Source organism: Solea solea, chromosome 7, assembly GCF_958295425.1.
Source record: "Solea solea chromosome 7, fSolSol10.1, whole genome shotgun sequence".
NCBI classification, from domain to species: Eukaryota; Metazoa; Chordata; class Actinopteri; order Pleuronectiformes; family Soleidae; genus Solea; species Solea solea.
Genome location: NC_081140.1, coordinates 29,685,912 through 29,710,046, shown reverse-complemented (window position 1 = coordinate 29,710,046; position 24,135 = coordinate 29,685,912). Strand labels below are relative to the sequence as shown.

At 39.3% G+C, this 24,135-nt stretch overlaps 2 protein-coding genes and 2 non-coding genes across 6 annotated transcripts; 1 reads left to right on the top strand and 3 right to left on the bottom strand.

Moving 5' to 3' along the window:
- Window positions 1-8,155: 8,155 nt before the first annotated feature.
- Window positions 8,156-12,142, bottom strand: thap12b (THAP domain containing 12b). The gene is made up of 5 exons (XM_058634858.1): window positions 11,781-12,142; window positions 11,316-11,436; window positions 11,125-11,232; window positions 10,813-10,849; window positions 8,156-10,731 (listed from the first exon to the last, which is right to left on the bottom strand). Exons 1-5 carry the CDS (start codon window positions 11,867-11,869, stop codon window positions 8,831-8,833), a joined length of 2,256 nt encoding a protein of 751 aa, XP_058490841.1. The 5' UTR covers window positions 11,870-12,142; the 3' UTR covers window positions 8,156-8,830.
- A 466-nt stretch (window positions 12,143-12,608) lies between these two features.
- Window positions 12,609-12,680, top strand: trnap-agg (transfer RNA proline (anticodon AGG)). The gene has a single exon. It is a non-coding gene; the product is annotated as a tRNA-Pro (tRNA).
- A 258-nt stretch (window positions 12,681-12,938) lies between these two features.
- trnap-cgg (transfer RNA proline (anticodon CGG)) lies at window positions 12,939-13,010 on the bottom strand. The gene has a single exon. It is a non-coding gene; the product is annotated as a tRNA-Pro (tRNA).
- Window positions 13,011-13,170: 160 nt separating this feature from the next.
- On the bottom strand, window positions 13,171-23,898 carry dyrk1ab (dual-specificity tyrosine-(Y)-phosphorylation regulated kinase 1A, b). Of its 3 annotated transcripts, none has more exons than XM_058633817.1 (12): window positions 23,097-23,898; window positions 21,449-21,518; window positions 19,655-19,851; window positions 19,352-19,444; window positions 19,072-19,260; window positions 18,798-18,945; window positions 18,408-18,694; window positions 18,151-18,297; window positions 17,732-17,872; window positions 17,321-17,624; window positions 17,107-17,231; window positions 13,171-16,792 (listed from the first exon to the last, which is right to left on the bottom strand). In XM_058633817.1, exons 2-12 carry the CDS (start codon window positions 21,456-21,458, stop codon window positions 16,205-16,207), a joined length of 2,229 nt encoding a protein of 742 aa, XP_058489800.1. In that variant the 5' UTR covers window positions 21,459-21,518; window positions 23,097-23,898; the 3' UTR covers window positions 13,171-16,204. The 3 variants fall into 3 exon arrangements, with proteins under 3 accessions (XP_058489800.1, XP_058489801.1, XP_058489802.1); XM_058633818.1 differs by lacking the exon at window positions 23,097-23,898 and adding an exon at window positions 22,388-23,060; XM_058633819.1 differs by lacking the exon at window positions 21,449-21,518 and having other exon boundaries at window positions 23,097-23,897.
- Between the last annotated feature and the right edge of the window lie 237 nt (window positions 23,899-24,135).

The following is a 24,135-nucleotide window of genomic DNA, read 5'->3' as shown; positions in this document are numbered from 1 at the left end:
CAAAATGAGACAAAGATGTCATAGTTTAATATGTCGTCCAAAAATTTACAAAAATGTCATAGGTTAGTATGTCGTCCAAAAATTGACAAAAATGTCATAGTTTAGTATGTCGTCCACAAATTGACAAAAATGTCATAGGTTAGTATGTCGTCCAAAAATTGACAAAAATGTCATGGTTTAGTATGTTGTCCAAAATGAGGCAAAAATGTCACACATTAGTATGTCGTCCAATAATTGACAAAAATGTCATAGGTTAGTATGTCGTCAAAAAATGTACAAAAATGTTAAAGTTTAGAATGTCGTCCAAAAATTTACAAAAATGTCATGGTTTAGTATGTCGTCCAAAAATTGACAAAAATGTCCTAGTTTAGTATGTTGTCCAAAAAAAGTCAGTGTTTAGTATGTTGTCCAAAATGAGGCAAAAATGTCATAGTTTAGTATGTCATGCAAAAATTGACAAAAATGTCATAGGTTAGTATGTTGTCCAAAAAAAGTCAGTGTTTAGTATGTTGTCCAAAATGAGACAAAGATGTCATAGTTTAATATGTCGTCCAAAAATTGACAAAAATGTCATAGGTTAGTATGTCGTCCAAAAATTGACAAAAATGTCACACATTAGTATGTCGTCCAATAATTGACAAAAATGTCATAGGTTAGTATGTCGTCAAAAAATTTACAAAAATGGTAAGTTTAGAATGTCGTCCAAAAATTGACAAAAATGTCCTAGTTTAGTATGTTGTCCAAAAAAAGTCAGTGTTTAGTATGTTGTCCAAAAATTGGCAAAAAAAGTCATAGTTTAGTATGTTGTCCAAAATGAGGCAAAAATGTCATAGGTTAGTATGTCGTCCAAAAATTGACAAAAATGTCATAGGTTAGTATGTCATCCAAAAATGTCATAGTTTAGCACGCCGTCCAAAAATTGACAAAAATGTCATAGGTTAGTATGTCGTCCAAAAATTGACAAAAATGTCATGGTTAAGTATGTTGTCCAAAATTAGGCAAAAATGTCATAGTTTAGTATGTCGTCCAAAAATTGACAAAAATGTCATAGGTTAGTATGTCGTCCAAAAATTGACAAAAATGTCATAGGTTAGTATGTCGTCCAAAAATTGACAAAAATGTCATAGGTTAGTATGTCGTCCAAAAATGGACAAAAATGTCATAGGTTAGTATGTCATCCAAAAATGTCATAGTTTAGCACGCCGTCCAAAAATTGACAAAAATGTCCTAGTTTAGTATGTTGTCCAAAAATTGGCAAAAAAAGTCATAGTTTAGTATGTCGTCCAAAAATTGACAAAAATGTCATAGGTTAGTATGTTGTCCAAAAATTGACAAAAATGTCATGGTTAAGTATGTTGTCCAAAATGAGGCAAAAATGTCATAGTTTAGTATGTCATGCAAAAATTGACAAAAATGTCATAGGTTAGTATGTCGTCCAAAAATTGACAAAAATGTCATAAATTAGTATGTGGTCCAAAAATTGACAAAAATGTCATAGGTTAGTATGTCGTCCAAAAATTGACAAAAATGTTAAAGTTTAGAATGTCGTCCAAAAATTTACAAAAATGTCATAGTTTAGTATGTCGTCCAAAAATTGACAAAAATGTCATAGTTTAGTATGTTGTCCAAAAAAAGTCAGTGTTTAGTATGTTGTCCAAAATGAGACAAAGATGTCATAGTTTAATATGTCGTCCAAAAATTGACAAAAATGTCATAGGTTAGTATGTCGTCCAAAAATTGACAAAAATGTCACACATTAGTATGTCGTCCAATAATTGACAAAAATGTCATAGGTTAGTATGTCGTCAAAAAATTTACAAAAATGTTAAAGTTTAGAATGTCGTCCAAAAATTGACAAAAATGTCCTAGTTTAGTATGTTGTCCAAAAAAAGTCAGTGTTTAGTATGTTGTCCAAAAATTGGCAAAAAAGTCATAGTTTAGTATGTTGTCCAAAATGAGGCAAAAATGTCATAGTTTAGTATGTCGTCCAAAAATTGACAAAAATGTCATAGGTTAGTATGTCGTCCAAAAATTGACAAAAATGTCATAGGTTAGTATGTCGTCCAAAAATTGACAAAAATGTCATAGTTTAGCACGCCGTCCAAAAATTGACAAAAATGTCCTAGTTTAGTATGTCGTCCAAAAATTGGCAAAAAAAAGTCATAGTTTAGTATGTCGTCCAAAAATTGACAAAAATGTCATAGGTTAGTATGTCGTCCAAAAATTGACAAAAATGTCAAAGTTTAGTATGTTGTCCAAAAACTGGCAAAAAAAAGTCATAGTTTAGTATGTTGTCCAAAAATTGACAAAGAAAAGTCATAGTTTAGTATGTTGTCCAAAATTAGGCAAAAATGTCATAGTTTATTATGTCGTCCAAAAATTGACAAAAATGTCATAGGTTAGTATGTCGTCCAAAAATTGACAAAAATGTCATAGGTTAGTATGTCATCCAAAAATGTCATAGTTTAGCACGCCGTCCAAAAATTGACAAAAATGTCATAGGTTAGTATGTCGTCCAAAAATTGACAAAAATGTCATGGTTAAGTATGTTGTCCAAAATTAGGCAAAAATGTCATAGTTTAGTATGTCGTCCAAAAATTGACAAAAATGTCATGGTTAAGTATGTTGTCCAAAATTAGGCAAAAATGTCATAGTTTAGTATGTCGTCCAAAAATTGACAAAAATGTCATAGGTTAGTATGTCGTCCAAAAATTGACAAAAATGTCATAGGTTAGTATGTCGTCCAAAAATTGACAAAAATGTCATAGGTTAGTATGTCGTCCAAAAATTGACAAAAATGTCATAGGTTGGTATGTCGTCCAAAAATGGACAAAAATGTCATGGTTAAGTATGTTGTCCAAAATGAGGCAAAAATGTCATAGGTTAGTATGTCGTCCAAAAATTGACAAAAATGTCATACATTAGTATGTCGTCCAATAATTGACAAAAATGTCATAGGTTAGTATGTCGTCAAAAAATTTACAAAAATGGTAAGTTTAGAATGTCGTCCAAAAATTGACAAAAATGTCCTAGTTTAGTAAGTTGTCCAAAAAAAGTCAGTGTTTAGTATGTTGTCCAAAAATTGGCAAAAAAAGTCATAGTTTAGTATGTTGTCCAAAATGAGGCAAAAATGTCATAGGTTAGTATGTCGTCCAAAAATTGACAAAAATGTCATAGGTTAGTATGTCATCCAAAAATGTCATAGTTTAGCACGCCGTCCAAAAATTGACAAAAATGTCATAGGTTAGTATGTCGTCCAAAAATTGACAAAAATGTCATAAATTAGTATGTGGTCCAAAAATTGACAAAAATGTCATAGGTTAGTATGTCGTCCAAAAATTGACAAAAATGTCATGGTTAAGTATGTTGTCCAAAATTAGGCAAAAATGTCATAGTTTAGTATGTCGTCCAAAAATTGACAAAAATGTCATAGGTTAGTATGTCGTCCAAAAATTGACAAAAATGTCATAGGTTAGTATGTCGTCCAAAAATTGACAAAAATGTCATAGGTTGGTATGTCGTCCAAAAATGGACAAAAATGTCATGGTTAAGTATGTTGTCCAAAATGAGGCAAAAATGTCATAGGTTAGTATGTCGTCCAAAAATTGACAAAAATGTCATACATTAGTATGTCGTCCAAAAATTGACAAAAATGTCATGGTGAAGTATGTTGTCCAAAATGAGGCAAAAATGTCATAGTTTAGTATGTCATGCAAAAATTGACAAAAATGTCATAGGTTAGTATGTCGTCCAAAAATTGACAAAAATGTCATACATTAGTATGTCGTCCAAAAATTGACAAAAATGTCATAGGTTAGTATATCGTCAAAAAATGTACAACCATGTTAAAGTTTAGAATGTCGTCCAAAAATTTACAAAAATGTCATAGTTTAGTATGTCGTCCAAAAATTGACAAAAATGTCCTAGTTTAGTATGTTGTCCAAAAAAAGTCAGTGTTTAGTATGTTGTCCAAAATGAGACAAAGATGTCATAGTTTAATATGTCGTCCAAAAATTGACAAAAATGTCACACATTAGTATGTCGTCCAATAATTGACAAAAATGTCATAGGTTAGTATGTCGTCCAAAAATTGACAAAATTGTCCTAGTTTAGTATGTTGTCCAAAATGAGGCAAAAATGTCATAGTTTAGTATGTCGTCCATAAATTGACAAAAATGTCATAGGTTAGTATGTCGTCCAAAAATTGGCAAAAAAAGTCATAGTTTAGTATGTCGTCCAAAAATTGACAAAAATGTCATAGGTTAGTAAGTCGTCCAAAAATTGACAAAAATGTCATAGGTTAGTATGTCATCCAAAAATGTCATAGTTTAGCACGCCGTCCAAAAATTGACAAAAATGTCCTAGTTTAGTATGTCGTCCAAAAATTGGCAAAAAAAGTCATAGTTTAGTATGTCGTCCAAAAATTGACAAAAATGTCATAGTTTAGTATGTCGTCCAAAAATTGACAAAAATGTCATAGGTTAGTATGTCGTCCAAAAATGGACAAAAATGTCATAGGTTAGTATGTCATCCAAAAATGTCATAGTTTAGCACGCCGTCCAAAAATTGACAAAAATGTCCTAGTTTAGTATGTCGTCCAAAAATTGGCAAAAAAAGTCATAGTTTAGTATGTCGTCCAAAAATTGACAAAAATGTCCTAGTTTAGTATGTTGTCCAAAAATTGACAAAAATGTCCTAGTTTAGTATGTTGTCCAAAAACTGGCAAAAAAAGTCATAGTTTAGTATGTTGTCAAAAAATTGACAAAAATGTCATAGGTTAGTATGTCGTCCAAAAATTGACAAAAATGTCATAGTTTAGTATGTCGTGCAAAAATTGACATACATTTCATAGGTTAGTATATATACTAACATACTAAACTATGACATTTTTGTAAATTTTTGGACAGCATACTAAACATTGACATTTTTGTCTCATTTTGGACAACATACAAAACTATGACATTTTTGTCAATTTTTGGACAACATACTAAACTATGACTTTTTTTGTCTCATTTTGGACAACCTACTAAACTATGACTTTTTTTTGCCATTTTTTGGACAACATACTAAACTATGACATTTTTGTCAATTTTTGGACGACATACTAAACTATGACATTTTTGTCTCATTTTGGACGACATACTGTAAACAATGACATTTTTGTCAATTTTTTGACAACATACTAAACTATGACATTTTTGCTAATTTTTGGACAACATATCTAACTTTGACATTTTTGTCAATTTTTGGACAACATACTAACCTATGACATTTTTGTCCCATTTTGGACGACATACTAAACTATGACATTTTTGTCAATTTTTGGACGACATACTAAACTATGACATTTTTGTCAATTTTTGGACAACATACTAAACTATGACATTTTTGTCTCATTTTGGACAACATACTAAACTATGACTTTTTTGTCTCATTTTGGACAACCTACTAAACTATGACATTTTTGTCAATTTTTGGACGACATACTAAACTATGACATTTTTGTCAATTTTTGGACAACATACTAAACTATGACATTTTTGTCTCATTTTGGACAACATACTAAACTATGACTTTTTTGTCTCATTTTGGACAACCTACTAAACTATGACTTTTTTTTGCCATTTTTTGGACAACATACTAAACTATGACATTTTTGTCAATTTTTGGACGACATACTAAACTATGACATTTTTGTCTCATTTCAGACAACATACTAAACTATGACTTTTTTTGCCAATTTTTGGACGACATACTAAACTAGGACATTTTTGTCAATTTTTGAACGGTGTACTAAACTATGACATTTCTGGACGACATACTAACCTATGACATTTTTGTAAATTTTTGGACGACATACTAAACTATGACATTTTTGTCAATTTTTGGACGACATTCTACACTATGACATTTTTGTCAATTTTTGGACGACATACTAAACTATGACAGTTTTGTCAATTTTTGGACAACATACTAAACTATGACATTTTTGCTAATTTTTGGACAACATACTAAACTATGACATTTTTGTCAATTTTTGGACAACTTACTAAACTATGACATTTTTGTCAATTTTAGGACAACATACTAACCTATGACATTTTTGTCCCATTTTGGACGACATACTAAGTTATGTGACATTTTTGTGACATTTTTGTAAATTTTTGGACAACATACTAAACTATGACATTTTTGTCAATTTTAGGACAACATACTAACCTATGACATTTTTGTCCCATTTTGGACGACATACTAAGTTATGTGACATTTTTGTGACATTTTTGTAAATTTTTGGACAACATACTAAACTATGACATTTTTGTCAATTTTTGACAACATACTAAACTATGACATTTTTGTCAATTTTTGGACAACATACTAAATTATGACATTTTTGTAAATTTTTGGACGACATACTAAACTATGACAGTTTTGTCTCATTTTGGACGACATACTAAACTATGACTTTTTTGCCAATTTGTGGACGACATACTAAACTATGACAGTTTTGTCAATTTTTGGACAACATACTAAACTATGACTTTTTTGTCAATTTTTGGACAACTTACTAAACTATGACATTTTTGTCAATTTTTGGACAACTTACCAACCTATGACATTTTTGTCAATTTTTGGACGACATACTAAACATTGACATTTTTGTCTCATTTTGGACGACATACAAAACTATGACATTTTTGTCAATTTTTGAACGACATACCTAACTTTGACATTTTTGTCAATTTTTGGACGACATGCCTTTGACATTTTTGTCTCATTTTGGACAACCTACTAAACTATGACTTTTTTTGCCATTTTTTGGACAACATACTAAACTATGACATTTTTGTCTCATTTTGGACAACATACTAAACTATGACTTTTTTTGCCAATTTTTCGACAACATACTAAACTATGACATTTTTTGCCAATTTTTCGACAACATACTAAACTATGACATTTTTGCTAATTTTTGGACAACATACTAAACTATGACATTTTTGTCAATTGTTGGACGACATACTGTAAACTATGACATTTTTGTCAATTGTTGGACAACATACTAAACTATGACATTTTTGTCTCATTTTGGATGACATACTAAACTATGACATTTTTGTCTCATTTTGGACGACATACAAAACTATTACATTTTTGTACATTTTTGGACGACATACTAAACTACGACATTTTTGTCAATTTTTGGACGATATACTAAACTATGACATTTTTGTCAATTGTTGGATGACATACTAAACTATGATATTTTTGTCAATTGTTGGACAACATATTGTTATATGACATTTTTGTCAATTGTTGGACAACATATTGTTATATGACATTTTTGTAAATTTTTGGACAACATACTAAGCTATGAAAGTTTTGTCATTTTTTGGACAAGATACTAAACTATGACATTTTTGCTAATTTTTGGACAACATACTTAACTATGACATTTTTGTAAATTTTTGGACAACTTACTAAACTATGACATTTTTGTCCATTTTTGAACAACATTCCAACCTATGACATTTTTGTCAATTTTTGGACGACATACTAAACTATGACATTTTTGTAAACAACATACAGATGTCAACAAAAAGTGTTAGCTAGCAGTTCTTTCCTCCTATTATTGCAGAGTCGTTGATGAAGTCGAAATTCTTGTTGAAATTGAAATGACACACGCAAGGCAACACAGAGTTCTTGCAAGTTATTTTGTTTGCTTTTGAAGGTTTTTACTTTGGTTTAGTTGCTTTGGAAACACCCAGACAGACATAGATATATTCGTGGACACATACATCTAATGGGATTTGAACCCATGATGTCTTGAGTTGCGATTCGACGTCCTTGTCCACTTGACCATCTTCAGCGCTGATGATTCTCTGAAGCATGAAGAAGCATGAAGACAAGTATCTCAGTCCACCAGAAGATGATTTGTATCGCTGAGGTTATAAGTTCTAATCTTACAATTAACTAAAGTTCAAACACGTTTAAAACTCTAAAGACAGAACTTTAATTTCAACTCTTTATCTCATATAATTTCGACTCTTCATCACGTTTAATTTAGACTTTTTCTCGTATAATTTCGACTTACTTCATTATCAAAGTTTCTCCTCTCATCTTTTTTTGGCTTCCACAGAAAACAGATAAGTCGATGAAAACAAGAGGAACAGTTTTAATAAGAACTTTGGATTCATTCAGACTTTTGTCTTATTTCAGTTTAACAAAAACAGAAAGTCTGATTCAATGCAAGAGGAACAAATAACGACAATAACAACATGGAAAGGACTTTACCTGGATATTTTAATGAAAGTGCTCCCCCTGCTGTTTCTCCTTTGTCACTGAGAGAAAATCACGTGATATAAAAGAAAAAACTGAAGAAGAAAATGTTTTAATGTTTCATATTTACACTGACTCATGTTTTCTGATAACTATGATTTGATCAGAAAGAAAATAAGAATAAGATTATTATTTATATCAGAAGTATAAAACTGGGTCTTTTTAATAATCCAAACCAGTTTGTGATTTTTCAGCTTCTTCATTGTGAATATTTTCTGTTTTCTTTGCTCCATAAAAACAAAAAGAAATCATTCAACAACAAACAACGTCATTATTTCCTTGTTGACAAACACTGATCAATATTTTCATGTCATGACATTTTTGGACCAAACAACTGTAAATAATTCAACCTTTGACAGATTGTGAAGATATTTGTGAGAAATAAATGAGGCTGTAAAACAAGAAGAATTTAGACTGCGTACAAATCACCTCATTTTAATTATTGATCCACATATTTCGGTATGAATGCACCAGGACCAGGACCAGAGTCTCATGCTTTCACCTCAGCGTCCTCCTCCGTGGCGTCTGTGGCGTCTGTGGCGTCCTCGTCCTCAGGATAGAGTCTGCAGTATTTGTCCACCATGACGTCCAGGTCGTGTTTGACGTGCGTGTTGACGCGCAGCATGGCCAGACTCTTGTTCCTGAGTGCAGGTGCAACGTTGCCGAGATAAACCTGCAGACGTTCGCTCGCCGTGTCGCTGGTGTTCTCCTCGAGCTTCAGCACGGGAAACGTGGAGAGAACTTTGAGGAAGGAGTCGACGTTGGGAAAGAACTTGACGTCTGGAAGCTGCAGGGTCTCGTGGATGGTGGTGGGCAGACGCACCTCTTTACCTCGGTGCTTCCACTTGATTCTCCAGCAGTGAAGCTCGGCGGGAAGCGTGTCGGGGTTGGGGAGGTCGTTGCGGTAAACGTCGGCGTAGTTCTCTTCTGTGGTGTTGAACTTCATTTGTCCCATGACGGCAGGAACCAGCGACAGACACTTGAGAGCTTTGATGTTGTTCTCAGAGAACATGTCCTCCACCTCCTGCATGATGCCACGGAGGACGGGAACAGTCACGTACTCCTGAAAGTACGACTCCACCTGGATCTCGTCCACGTCAGCTCCTCGCTGTTTACGGAGGAACAGCCTCGGGAGTTTGACGGGAATCTCCATGACGCTGGCCAAACTCACGGCCTCCTCGAACCAGAACTCATGGTAGACGTCGATGTTGTCGTTGACCTCGTTCAGCGAGTGAAGGACGGCCGTTAAACTGTTGGCGGCAAAAAACACGTCCAGAGTTTCTCTCTGCAGGTTCCTCCCAAACGCTCTGGTGAACGTGAGCACGTTCTTCAAGATGACGACGGTGACGATGATCTCAAAGTCAGCAAGAATTTCTGCGATCGAATACGCGTCTGCTGCCACGGAATCTGAAAACTTCCCGTCTGCGTTTTCCCAGACCCGGTCCATGCAGAGCAGCAGAGGCAGGAACAGATCCAGCAGCAGGTCAAACACGCTGTGCTGCTCCGTCCATCCTGCACCACACGCTAACATCAGCGCCGCCGCCTTCTCCTCGTTCTTCTGGAAGTGAGTGGAGATGGCGACGTGGAGCTCAGCCTGAGTGAACGGGATTCTAAAGAAAGCACCGATCCTCCTCATGGTCTCCATGACGACCTGGACGTTGGGATACGGCAGACTGTTGGCCAGGTGGAGGTTCAGAGCCATGTGAGAACATGGCATGTTGAAGGCCAGAGGATACTTCTCCATCAGTAACGTGGCCACGGCTTTCATCTTGATGGTGGACGTTCCTGTGGCCTTGTGAGCCTGACCGCGACAGTCCTCCATGCTCAGACCCCAGCGCTCAGTCAGCTGAGCCTCCAGCTTCTCCACCAGTGACGCCTCGTCTCCGTCAAACACCACAAAGTCTAAGAACTCCTCTCGGAGAACGTTCTGCTGATTGACGAAGCGTAGAAAAAGAGGCAGGTGTTTCTCGCCGGAGAACTGGACGAGGTCACTGGTGACCAGGGAGAAGAAGCGACTCTCTCTCACCTCCATCAGCATCTCCTCTCTAACCGTGTTCTCACACACGTCCAGCAGCTGGTGCTGTTGAGGTTCACTCAGGAACTCGCCGTTCACCGCTGTCGCCTCAAAACGCTTCCTCAGCGCTTCGTCGCCGGCGTTGATGCGGTAATCGAGAAGAGCCTGGAAGTTGTTGGACTTGTGTTGGGCTTCAGACTCTCTGTCCGACGTTAACGGGATACTTTGTTTCCCTAACACGACCACCACCTCAAACAAAGACCTCAGGTACTCGCGGAACTCCCTGTCCTCAGTGGACAGCTGAGGTTCATCCTCGGTGCTGGAAGCTTCTGCTGCGGCGTCCTTTTTAGAAACCAGCTGATCGATAGAAGAAGCCACTGAGGAGACAAACGACAAACAAAAGATTCAAGTAAACAACCAAACATTCACCACCAAACGTTTGATTGTGATTTACTCACATCTCCTTTCTTTCATCTTTCTTATGTCTTCTTCAGTCTGAAAACAAGAGTCAGACAAACATTCTCATGATATAAATGGCTTTAATATACGAAAGTCTTTGTATCACATGATTCAGTGGAGGCGGAGTCTGTCTGAGTGAGTGCGGCACAGAACGCAGGCTGAACCCAGCACACTCCTCTATTCAACACATCTGCTCAATGTTGGAGATGAACGTTAATGTTTTCAGGGTTTCTAAGTCTTTTTCACTTTAGTGTTTTTCACTGAGCTCAGACTGTGATGAGCTGCATGAGAACATTGTGAAACTTTGTTACCAGCTCTTTGATCTGCTTGCGATGTCTGGTGTGAGGCTTCTTTAAATGACTGGTCAGGTCAAAGATGGTGGGGATGGCCGTGTCCTTCAGCACAGTTCTGTACGGACTCTGAAAAACAAACCGCTCACATTAGTCATCGTTGTTGAAAGGTGCTGAGTCACTGCTGAGACACGGACGAGTCAGATACTCACAGTTTTACACACCATCGCTGGATCAAAGTGTTTGGCACATAATCTGTAATGTTTGTTCAACTGGTCCGATGTCTTTGCCTCCAGATCTGCTCGGCGACAGTTTTCTACCCAAATACGACATCTACACACACACAGACACACACACACATACACACATACACACACACCACCCGCTGCTGTCAGTCGTTCACTCATGCAACAGAGAGCTGAACTCAGGCTGCAAATAAGGATTATTTACTCAATCCATCACAGCAATACATTTGACATTTTAATAATCTGAGATTACATAATATTTATAGATAAATTAGTCAGTGTAGCTCAGATTAAATGTAATAAACAGATGTTAGTGTGGCTCAGATTAATTGTAAATGTTATCGTGGGTCAGATTACAAGTTATTGATGGGTTAAAAAAAAGTCATTGTGGTTCAGATGAATAGTTATTGGGATGTAAATAATCGGACTCACCTTTCTGGGTCACGTGGGAACCTAAAGAACGCCAGGTCGGACTGCGTGCTCTTCCTCGTGCAGTTCGGTGCTGCGCAGAAGTTCGGCATGTTTCAGGCTCGGTGTTTAGCTTAGCTAACTTAGCTTACTTAGCCGAGTGATGTCATCTGCTGCTTTGGCGCCTTCGTTTAAGAGGTCACGTGGACGCCGGGTTTCTTACACACTAACAGACACGTGAGTGACTGAAGTCAGGTGTACAGAGGTTTCTTAAAAACAACGCCAGACGCGAAACTGCGTGGAAAAGACTCAAAACAAGACAACAATAACAACAACGGCTCCGTTTGAAGTTCGACTGGATGACGCCCCGCCCAAAATGCCTCTGATTGGACACGCGTAAACTCGGCGGCAAAACTATTGGTCATCCATTCTTCTTCTATTAATCAAAAGAGAGGCAGCCATTTTCTTGCTCGCCCTCATAGAAACAGTGGCGGACAGGACAGCGCCCCCCCGCGGTTTACTGCTACTACTGACACGCTGCGTCACTGCAGCTGCGGAGCTAACCGCAGAGCTAACCGCGAGTTGGCTAGCTTTTGATAGATAGATAGATAGATAGATCGATCGATAGATAGATAGATAGATAGATAGATAGATAGATAGATAGATAATATATTCAAATGTATTTACACACTTTCATAACGATGAACGGTGAAAGACGGTGAAAAGACAAATTTAGCGCGATGAGTCAGATTCAATGTTAGCCTTTTTTATTTTACGCTTCCAAATGCAGTGTTAACATAAATACTAAAACAGGTAGGTAGTATAAACCGTTATGTGTCCATGGTGTAACGTGGCTCGTTGGTCTAGGGGTATGATTCTCGCTTAGGGTGCGAGAGGTCCCGGGTTCAAATCCCGGACGAGCCCTAATGTGATTTTTTTTTTTTTGTATAAATGGACGGTAGAGTAAGATCGACCTTGTCTTCCTTCCTCGTCAGGTAAGTTTATATTCCAATTTTGTGGCCTGAAAACCTGGAAAATACGATCCAAAAAGACACAAATCCAAGAAAAATAAAACTTCACAAGCAACGACATATCTCCGGATGTCTGGAACATCTATAATGTGCGGATATATTCAGCATATCTTTATAAAAAAAAAAAAAAAAAAAAGGTAAAGAATTATAAGGGCTCGTCCGGGATTTGAACCCGGGACCTCTCGCACCCGAAGCGAGAATCATACCCCTAGACCAACGAGCCGGGCCAGAGGAGTGGGAAACCCACCATAGTATTCCGCTGTGTCACACCATGTGATTTCACGTGTTTCTTACATTTGTCAAACGATATTTTCATGTGAACATTTACTGAGAGAATGTGGTGAAGATGAATTTAAAAAAAGAGACAAATAAAGACACGCAAATCATTTCAATTAACTTCTTTTTATATATCATACATAAGACTGTCTTAATATAATACAAAGGGCATTGTCATAAACACAGCAAAGTCTTGACTAGATCTTACAATCTGTGGATACATGGAATTATCCTTTCCCCCATGCTGTTCAATTCTATAGTGCATGTTGCATGTACAAAAAAAGTGAAAAAATGTGGAAAAAATTAAAAAAAGAAAAGAAAAAAAGAAAAAGGATAAATCCAAATTAAATACGAGGATTTCAACTTCTGTCGGGTGTTGGGATATGTGGACAAGTATATGTGTTTGTGTGTAAGCCACAAACTGAACAGGCTTATGAAAGATGGAACCTCTTTTTTTTCAACCATGTGCTTCTCATATAACCAAAACGTAAGGTTTGTGATGTACATGCACTTACAATATACCCTGTGAAAATTAAGGTTTGAAGATCTAGCTTTCCCTGTTTGATTCAAACCCTACCTCATAGTGTTGTCCTGATGTAGTCAAGTACCTTTGCCAAAAGGCAAGGGTTTGCCACTAAGAAAACAGGAGTTCCTGCCCACTGAATGGTCACCAAATTGACAAACATAATCAACATACCAGCAGGAGCAAGGTAGTGAGTTCTATACTTCCTTTATTAAAAAAATATAAATATATACATAAATTCTATTTCAACTATTAAAAAGGGGCTGCATTTCATGACAACTGCTCTAAATAAGAGGTCAATCAGCATGATCTGAAATAGGCGCACACTTACGAGTCACTGCAGTCAATGTTTTTTTTTTTTCTTTTTCAGTCTTTATTTTTGGAATGTTTAGTACCAGTATGAATGCCAGTCAGAAAACCACTGGCCACTTCTAAATGTCTCAAATTCTGCGGGGTATGAAACAAAAATGATTGCAAATTTGCAATTAACCTTGACATCCAGATAAAACCCCAATCTCAGTATAGGTAGCTTTAAATTTTGTTAGTGGAAAATACCAAGCATGATTTTAATACGATGGTTTTCTCCGTTTAAAAATGACAACAGCAACGTCTGCCCTGGATTTGAAAGGTGACTGTGGGCAGGTTTGATTTCTTTTTTTCTTTTATTTTTCTGTCGAATTTCAAAGCTGATAAAATGAGCAACAGAAGAAAGAAAGCACTTCAAACTCCCTGATATCAAACAAAAATCTGGATATTGACTGTCATGTTTTGAGGACATATGTGTGTCTGTGACTGTGGGCTGATGGACAGCTTCAATCATGGATCTGCTCCAACAAACCAGAACAAAAACCACTCAACACAAACTCTTTTGCCACTTTTATCCTCACTGCCAGGACACCAGCGTCAAGTCTTACTCGATGGCACAAAGTAGCCAAGTTGACCAAAATGATGTATGAAAGGCAGCAAAACCCTTTGAAATAGTATGATGGGGCGAAAGAAAAACGACGACACAGAAATAGAACGCATTAGTCTCCTTATTTCTTTTTCTTTTCTCTTTTTTTTTTTTAAACCATCGGCTTCTATCCTGCTACTCCGGAGCCTGCAGAGTAACTACCAAATTCTCTAACATACCAAAGTTTTAAAAGACTCCCAAAATAATCTACCAATTAATATGGAAACAGTTTTGGTGAAACATTGCAGACGGATGTGGCCAGAATACACCGAGCCGACGCCTGACAACGTCTCCACGTTTGCTAAAGTAAAATATTGCAGCTGTTTGTATTGACGTTTAAAATAAGATCTTGATAAACTTTGCGTCAAAGTGGTGAACTGCTACATTATTGGTTACAGACACCTATATGCTATAAAACAACTGCTTTGGTATAAAAACATATCCAAAGGGAAAATAAATTCTTGTAAAATTCACAGCATAATTTGAGGAGAAAAAAGGCAGTCACTTAACTCAGTTTTTTCTTCAGTTTCCATGTTTTTGGATGGAGAGACTTGTGCAGGTGGTTCTGATGAGGAACTACATGCAAAAAAAAGGGGGGGGGGGGGGGGGGGCGGGGAGAACTGAACAGAAAAGGGTAGACTCTGGAATAGATAGTTCTTTCCACTGCAAAATCCTTAACCAGTGAACAAGATTTTCAAGGAAGTAATGTTTAGGAGGTTGTTGTGTACAATAAGACCCTGTTATGTGGGGCCCTGCTGAAGAAGTAATCTTTGTCGAGAAAGGCCTCAAATTACCATTCTTATTTACCTTTGCTAAGTTGGTTTTTATTTCCTTAAAGAATTAAGGGCTGTCTAGAGAGAAAAATAGAGAAAAGCCATCTTAATTCAAATGATAATGTCCAGCTCCATCTCATTCCATGTCCATGAGTCATAAGGCCAAAGGGTTTTCTAGAACCAGCCGCTGACTGTCTTCCTCTCACCGGGCCGGATCCTCGCGTCTCCACAGCCCGTTGCTGCTCTCGTCTGTGCCGGGCACGGCTGCAGTTCGCCTCCAGGCCTGAGGGTGGTGCTTCCCCTCCGCTGTGACCCGACGGGTGCGGGCCCTCCTCTCCGACCGACCGGCCAGCACACGCTTGAGGGAGCGGCTCCACTGCCATGTGCTTCCCCTTCGACAGAGTTACACAAAACCGACCGACAACAAGAAATATCACCGCAAACACTTTCCCCTCGCCGCCGAGCTGCAGGATCCACGAGCGGCTCAGACGTCAAACTTCACTGAAAAGGGCAAAAATAATGAAGAACCAGTGGAACAGTGATGTCAGCGAGCAGATACCTGCTTCACACTCTTCACGCGCTGAAATGCTCCTCAGAAGATTCTGCCACATTAATACCATATGGTGATTACATGAAAGTGGTGAAATGGTAAGATGAATGACTCAATCTCACTATGGTTATTCTGCAGGATTATTTTTGTGCCTAATGATTGCAAAAGAAAGAACGGATGAAAATTACATATATACTTTTTGAACAAAGATTTTCTCTGTAGTAGCGGTTCAGTGATATCTCCCTTCTGACATGAGCAGCTTTTTGTTCTCAACACACCTTGTAGTAAAAAACACCACCTTAAAAATGACGCACAGGGGGACACACAGCCAAAGTCAGTGCAGTCACGAGCTGGCCATGGAACTCTGCTGCACACACACTCCAGTCATTGGAGACTCCTCCCGGTCCATGCCCTGCCTCATGCCCAGGTGACCCTCCGCTAGGTAGTGGGCGGGCCCCGTGTTCGTGCCCATGGAGAAAGCAGGGTGCGCTGCCATGCCAGTCTCCTGCCGCGGGTTCGAGAAGGCACCTAGCCCCATACTCAGCCCGCCGTTCTGACCAAAGTCCAGCGCTCCGGTGGGCAAATGGCGGAGCTGGTATGCCTGGTTGCCGTGGTTCCCAGTGGAAGAGGACGATGTAGAGGAAGAGGAGGCAGAGGAAGACAGGGAGGTCATGGACAGATGACCGTGAACCACTTCCATGGAGTCCTGTGTGGAGGAGCTGTGTGTCGGGGAGGTGTAGTGACGTGGGCGTGGCCGCGTCGCCATCATCTGCCCGTGGTGGTGATGAGCGTGTGAGTGGGGATGAAGGGCCTTCGGGTGCTGAGGGGGAACATGGAAGGTGGTTTCCTGGACCGGGTGTGTCTCTCCAGTGACCGACTCTGGTCCCACGCCGCCCCCCCACACCAACGGTGGCGGATACGGCTGCCGTGCCTGAGACAGTGACAACAACATCAGTGACAATTCAACATGAAGACATGGAATAAATATGTGATTTAGAAGCTGATGAACTTCACAGCTGACACTGATGCTTATTTTAGTAATAGAAAATACTTTAAAAAATGATTGATCAATGTCTTGTTTTTGTCCACAAACTAAAATAATTCAGTTTGAATGATTTCTTTGTTTTTAAGGAGCAAATTAACTGGTTTTAACTATTAGAAAAACACTAAATAAATCAAAATAGAAAATGTAACATTGTGTCTGGTCATTAGTTATAATGTAAGATGATGGTATTTGAGTGTGACCTGTGGGCAGAGGCTGTCTCCATCGATGGCCGGCAGGGCCGTGCCAAAGTGTCCTCCACTGTGTAAGTGGTGATGCGTCGGGTCTGACCTCGCTCTGCCACTGGTGCTCGTCCCAGAAGATCCTCCTACGACAAAGAGTCAAGATGTAAAGGTATTGTATGATATTTCCTGCAGTGATGTCGTATGACCTGTAAACACAGAGAGGTGAAGATACCTGAACTGGAGGAGGTACTGGACGTGGTTCCTGAAGACTGGGACTGCTCTAACGCAGGGCTCGTGGACACGCTGCTGCTCGTGTTGGTCCCCTCGTCCGCTGTCTTCTTGAAGAAGCTGTGCTGCAGGGCATAGTAGGGCTGGATGCGGCTCTTAGGGTCATAGTCCAACATCCGCAGGATCAGGTCCTTGAACTTCAAGTAGTCAGCAACAGCATGGCCAGACTCTCCTGCCCGCCGGCCACCTGGACCTCCTGTCTCCACACCCAGGATGGAGTGGAGCTTCCGTGAGGCTGGAGGTTTATACTGTTCAGAGGCAGAGGCACAGAGAGTCAGGGCTTTGTAAATGCAACAACACAAGCTGCATTCAAACCAAACTCCAGCTTTCAGACAGTTCACAGCTCACAGCTCACCCTTTTGCCATCTTTGGTCTTCTTAACACTCCATGTACCATCAGAAAGCTTCTCGAAGAACTTCCTGGCTTTTGGGGCTAGGTCCATTATGTGATTAGGTGGGATCCCAAGAACCTCCACTATTTTGTTCATCTGGTCCACCTGAAGAAAAGGTCAGAGACAAGTTTAAACTCAACCTGGGAACATTCAGACAACAGTGAACCAGACCAGCTTTACTTATTCTTTTATTTTAGGATTGTATTTTTTATTCCATCCATTTTTCATTAATTGATTCTTTTTATCTGATTTGTATGTCTTTTAACCTCTGCCTAGTGTTTCCTCTGCTCAGTTGTATTTATGAAGGTGTGTGACATGATGTTTTTATATATATGAAAGTGTTATAGATATAAAATTGATTGAGATTGAGTGTGTTGTTGTACCTCGTTGGCTCCACTGAACAGAGGTTCTCCAGTGTGCATCTCCACTAAGATGCAGCCCAGAGACCACATGTCGATGGCCAGGTCATAGGGCATTCCCAGCAGAACCTCTGGAGAACGGTAGAAGCGACTCTGGATGTACTGGTATATCTACACAAACACACATTATTAAGTTATAATCTTTCACATGACACACACACACACACACACACTCAGTGAAGTTCATGTCACTGATAGGGAGGAGACGTGCAGGCCTGTACCCTTTGTCCCAGTTGGCATGAGCTGCCAAAGTCCACGATTTTGATGGCGCTGCGTTTGGGGTTGCAGAGGAGGATGTTCTCAGGCTTCAGGTCACAGTGGATGATGCTGAGCTCAGGTGTGGCCAGGAAGAGCAGCGCTGTGCATAGCTGCTGGGCAAACTTCCGGGTGAGGTTGAGAGAGACGCCGCGGAAGTTGGTGTTCCGGAGCAGGTCGTACAGGTTGTATGAAAGCATCTCAAACACGAGGCAGAGGTGGTTCCGAAACATGAAGTGACGCTTGAGGTGAACTGCAAACATCACAAATGTACAGCCATGTTAGTCAGACACAGGAAAAGCCTTGTGATTTCCCTTTAATGCGTCTCGTCAAATCAAATTTCAAGAGTGGATTACCAATGTAGTATTTCATCTCGGTATCATGTTTGTTCATGAGCTCTAGCAGGCGCACTTCAATCTGGGCTTGATTGAGGAAAGCTTTCTTGTTCTTGATGATCTTAATGGCGACCCATTCCTGCTCTGCACGGTCGTACGCTTTCACAACCTGAGACACAAACACGGGAGATTTGACTGTTTATAACATTTAATATCACACCGTTAATGAAAAAACAATATAATGACCTTAAAGCACGTTTTACATGTATGTGTGTGTGTGTATGTTCAGAATTACCTGCCCGAAGGATCCCTTTCCTATCAAGGAATCAATCTCATAGCGGTCCATCCATTTCTCCCCGTTCTTGACGATGTAGTCATAGTTATCATCGTCATAGCCATCATTAAAGACTTTCCTCTCCTTTTTGTGACTGGAGTCTTCACCCTGACCCTGTTGGTGCCGTCGCTTCTTTTTTGCATAATACACCTAGAAATGACACAATACACATTCAGAGGAAACCCACATCTTTAGTCCTGTGATATAAAACAGAGTGAGATGATGAAAGAGGCAAACTCACCTCATTGATGTGTTTGTATGTTTTGATAAGGTCAATGGAGAGCTTCCTCAGGGGAGCTGAAGTTGGGTCACGAAAGCACTGGGGCATGTGCCTCTGAAGTGTCGACAACGAGAACAATCATCAACAACACGCACACAACTGCTAGGTTACATTCAACATTAAGTGATTTTAAGAGTGAATGAGTGGACTGAAAGAAACACCTGCGTTGTGACAGCAGTGAGAAAAGGAAGTAGACGTTCACACGTCATTATGACTCTGCTGCTGCACACTGACAGTGAATGGGCTTGGACACGGCGAGTGTACCTGATTGGCAGTGAGCTGTGGTGTCTGGTCGCTGTACGGTAAGACCGTAACAGATTGGTCAGTGCTTGGCTGGTGGCGGTCACTGTACTGCTGGTGCGTATGGGGCATTGGAGCAGCCATCTGAAGACCAGCAGTGTGTAAAGAAAAAGAGGGCGCAAGCCGGACGGACGAAGGTTTGCATGCTGAAGTCTCTCCTCCTGCAAATGAAATCCACACTTGTGTCAATTAATGCAACACTATATGTAAACACAGCACACAAAGAAGGTATGGATTATTCATGCTGCTCTTAAACAGCTGCAGGTTCAATTCCATCTGAAGATATTTACACAATTTAAATCAAATGAAATATAAAAAGGATAGTATTTGTTCCTTGATCTAACCAGATAGAATTCCCTCATCAAAAACATGCCTTGATTTATCTTTGTAAAAAGAAAAATAGATGCAAAATGTAAATTATACACATTTGATATTTAAATCTAAATGTTAGAAATGATTAGGGTTAATCTGTAACAAACATGGAAATAAAAATAAGATGTGAAACTAACAAGTATTAAATCATTGTTAAGAGAATTGTGAGGTTTATATATATATATAAATATATATATTTAACACATGTCTTTTGTTAAATCTGTTAAGTCATAAAATGCATCAAAGGAGAAGCACAAAATAAAAAATATAGCAGTAATGTATCAACCTTTGTGAAGAAAAGGGAGCAAAACAGCAGGTTTAACAGTGAAAAGGGGTGAAAATACAGCATCTCCACACTGTACAGTGAATCATCCTTCATTTTAAGCCAGAAGGAATCAAAAAAATTATTAAATAGCATGTTCAGCTATCAGCATCTCTCACCAGACAACACAATTCACCAGCGCTACACAGTAACCACTATTCAGAATCCCAGCAACAGCACCTAATTAGCATAGCCTATCACCACAGAGATACAGCGTGATTTGGCAAGCCCATCAATGCACAGACCAATCACAACGCAGTATGCAAATAGCCTACTTTTGTTGCCAGGGCAGAGCTGCTCCCATTTTCCAATGAGAAAACAAGAAATAAACAAGAAATAAAATTGAACTTTGGCACACTTAGACGCTGCTTTCAACACCAGAGCCTGACAGCAAAATAGCTGCACAGCCCAAAACCTGCACTCCATCTGAGAGCGTTAGAAAGCTGACCCAGCTTTGGAAAAGAGAAAAATACACATCCAGTGACAGGAAGAAGGGAAGCTGCGAGATGATAGAGCACAAGCAAAGGCTGCATTTCTACAAGCTAAACCTTCCATTACATGATACACGTTCAAACACACACACACACACACACACATATGTATATTATAATAATAATAATAATAATAAATCTGTATTTTTTTTATTTATACATACCTTCTATTTTATAAATCTATTTAATAAAATGTAAGCTATATTGTTCAAAGAAATGTAGCTACATTGCTAACCCTAAATAAAACAATTGATTTAAACCAATTTAAGTTCACTGAAATGTTAAGAATGATTTGTCATTATGAGTAATCCATATTTTTAATGCTTGTTCAGCTTATGTGAAATTTACAAAAAAAATTCAATTTCAATCACTCTCATTGAATGAAAATGAATGAAAATATTTCTTACAGTACTGATCAATCTTAATTATGATTTAACTGTTCTTCTACTTGAGAAGTTTAAAAACATACGTTTGGATGCTCCATTTCAAATATCAATCATAATACAATGAGAGGAAGTTATGAGGTGAACCACTTCCCACCAGTGGGTTAAGTCTTGATGTATAGCAGCTAACCTGGATGCATGGTCTCCTGCAAAATTTCATATCATCCTGGGAGGAGAGTCCAGCAGCAAAGCACAACCCACTACAAAGGATGAAAACACATTATCATTATCATTGTGCATCTTTGATGGGACCTCACTTCACTGAGGTCAAACTCATGTTGACAAGAACGGACAGAGGATCTCTGAAGACCAGAGAAATCACCTGGAACTTTGAAGGCAGTCACCAGGTAACTTAAGCAGGTATTTAAAACCAACGATCAATGAAATGATCAGGAGCTCTTGTGAAACTGATAAGATAAATAGTTCAGAGGCTACATGACACTTCAAAACAAATCAGCTCCAGTAGTGATGTGGACTTGATGGCACTGGATCTCCTCTCAGCATGTCTGCAAATCATTGTTATCAATTATAATCAACTTTAAACAATTGATGTTTTGGTCTGGCACAACTAGAGTCAGTGTAGTGTTGTATGTTCATTTACAAGGATCCAAGAAAAGTTTGTTTTTAGTCCATTTTACCAACATACCTGACACAATACCTGGCTAACGTGGCTATAGGGCAAATTAGCATGATTTTGTTAAATATGACTGACCTTACAGGGAAAATAAAGCCATATTTAACATTTTAAAAGCCGACTTGTAGATTTTATCTGCTGTAAACCTGTGATTGTTGTTGATTTTCAGGAGTGACACATGATTATGAACACATGAACAGTCCCTCTACTGGTTCTCTGCTCATCACCGGGCCTTTCAGGTGCAAACATAACGACAGCGAGTTTACTGTGTCATATAAACCTGTGTGTGTGTGTGTGTGTGTGTCAGTCATCTTCTCACGCCCAAAACCATCACATTCATCCCTAACTTCAATCAAATGTAACCGATCCAAAACAAGCAGAGGCTGCCTGTGGTCCGGAGCCCGGGCAGCTGTGTGTGTGTGTGTATGTACTTACAGATGTGGCACAAACCGTCATGGTTGAAATTTAAAACGCATATTCAGCTTTTTATCCGCGTCCCTGGCGCCCTGATTACATGATGTGTCTCGTTTGTGTCCAGCTCCTCGGGTGAACGGTGACCGCGGTGTCGAAGCTTGTGTTGCCGTTAACCGTCGTTAACGTTACCGTGAAAACTGCGGGACAAGCGGAGCTCGTCTCTCTCAGCCCAGTGTTCACGTTAGCTGCTGGCGCTAACCGTTAGCCAGGTTAGCCCAGTTAGCCACCACACACACACACACACATACACACGCCTGGTTAGCGCTCACTCCAGAACCAAAGCACAGCTGTGATGTTCGAATAGTCCGATTCGATGACAGTCCGATTATATGACGGTGCTGTTAGCTAACAGTGAAACATCTGCTTCCATCATGACAATGACAGTGTGTGAAAGCACGTTAGCGCTAACACGGACACAGCAGGACACTGTCACACAAACAAATCCATGTAATCTCTGCTCTTCACCACATCCACGGGTGAAAATCCCCTCCTTTGACGCGCGGACTAAACACGAATGTTACCGCTGCTTCAGCCACACTGACGCCGCCACAAGACGTTAGCTAGCCGCCTTAGCACAGGCTACGTCCCTGTCCATTCACAATCCAAATAAAACACAGCAGTCAGCGCTAACGTGCTAATGTAAGATGTAAAAGAGTGTAGAGTTACTCACCTCTGATGGCACGATCTTCATTTAAAGTCCAATAACCTGTTTGATGAGGAAACTGATCCAGTTTGAGCTTCTCCCTCCCTGACGCCGAGCGACTGATGTTCACGTTAAACCCGATCCGCGTCCTCTGAACGGCGGACTCTAATAAAACAACTCACCAGCCTCATTCAACACGGTCCGCATGATCCCAGCGTGTCGGAATAACATTATTAATAACGTTATTATTATTATTATTATCCGCGGTGACTAGCACCATGCTAACATCCCTTACTAGCTAACCTGCGCGAGCCGCGCTAGCTAGTTGACAAAATGAGCGCAGCTAACATTAGCTAGCTTAGCCTGAAGCTAACAATTCTAGCCGCCGCTAAATCAACGATCTGACAAAATCCCGATTTGACGTTTGTGTGCGAGTTGAGCGTCGGTCAGTTGGTTTAATAACGACGTGATGATCGAACACGGAGTGTTTTAAAGGCGAAGCACAAACCGTGTCCTCTGATAATTTTGGTGAAGAATTTTGTGTCAATTTTCACAAAATGGCGCGCGGTCCAAACCTGCGCAGTGAACCGGCCCGGTGGACCAGAGACACGGACAACTGAGTTAGTGCGGCGCCGCCTAATTATTTCAACCACGTCAAACCGTCGATCCCTCGAGCTTCTTAATCCGATCCACGGCACGCGCTTGTTCAGCCCAAACCGTCAAATATACATCCACTGACAGCATTATTCCGGCGGGAAGGGAGAACATTTGAAAAGACTGAGCTGGGGAAAAAAACCCTCCTGACAAAATGGCGATGCTCTAGCTTGTTGCCATGGCAACTGTCAATCAAAAAAATAAAGTGCCCGGATGTAGCAATGACGAATAAAATGTAAGTGCCCAGAGTTACAGGACAACAGTGTGTGTGTGTGTGTGTGTGTGTGTCATATATATAAATGTTATAAATACAGACGCCTTCTTTTAAATATATACTTTTCCATATTTGCATTACATTTTTAAACACTGTATATTAATGTTTCCCAAACCTTGTAAATGATCTAAACATAAA

Excerpts from the sequence above, each read along its gene's own strand:
- thap12b (XM_058634858.1), bottom strand. The coding sequence starts at position 11,869 with ATGCCGAACTTCTGCGCAGCACCGAACTGCACGAGGAAGAGCACGCAG. Across the intron at positions 11,437-11,780 it reads TTCCCACGTGACCCAGAAAG|ATGTCGTATTTGGGTAGAAA; the intron begins GTGAGTCCGATT and ends GTGTGTGTGTAG. Across the intron at positions 10,850-11,124 it reads GCAAGCAGATCAAAGAGCTG|ACTGAAGAAGACATAAGAAA; the intron begins GTAACAAAGTTT and ends TCTTGTTTTCAG.
- dyrk1ab (XM_058633817.1), bottom strand. Across the intron at positions 19,445-19,654 it reads CACAGCTCACTGCCAATCAG|AGGCACATGCCCCAGTGCTT; the intron begins GTACACTCGCCG and ends TCGACACTTCAG. Across the intron at positions 18,695-18,797 it reads CGAGATGAAATACTACATTG|TTCACCTCAAGCGTCACTTC; the intron begins GTAATCCACTCT and ends TGATGTTTGCAG.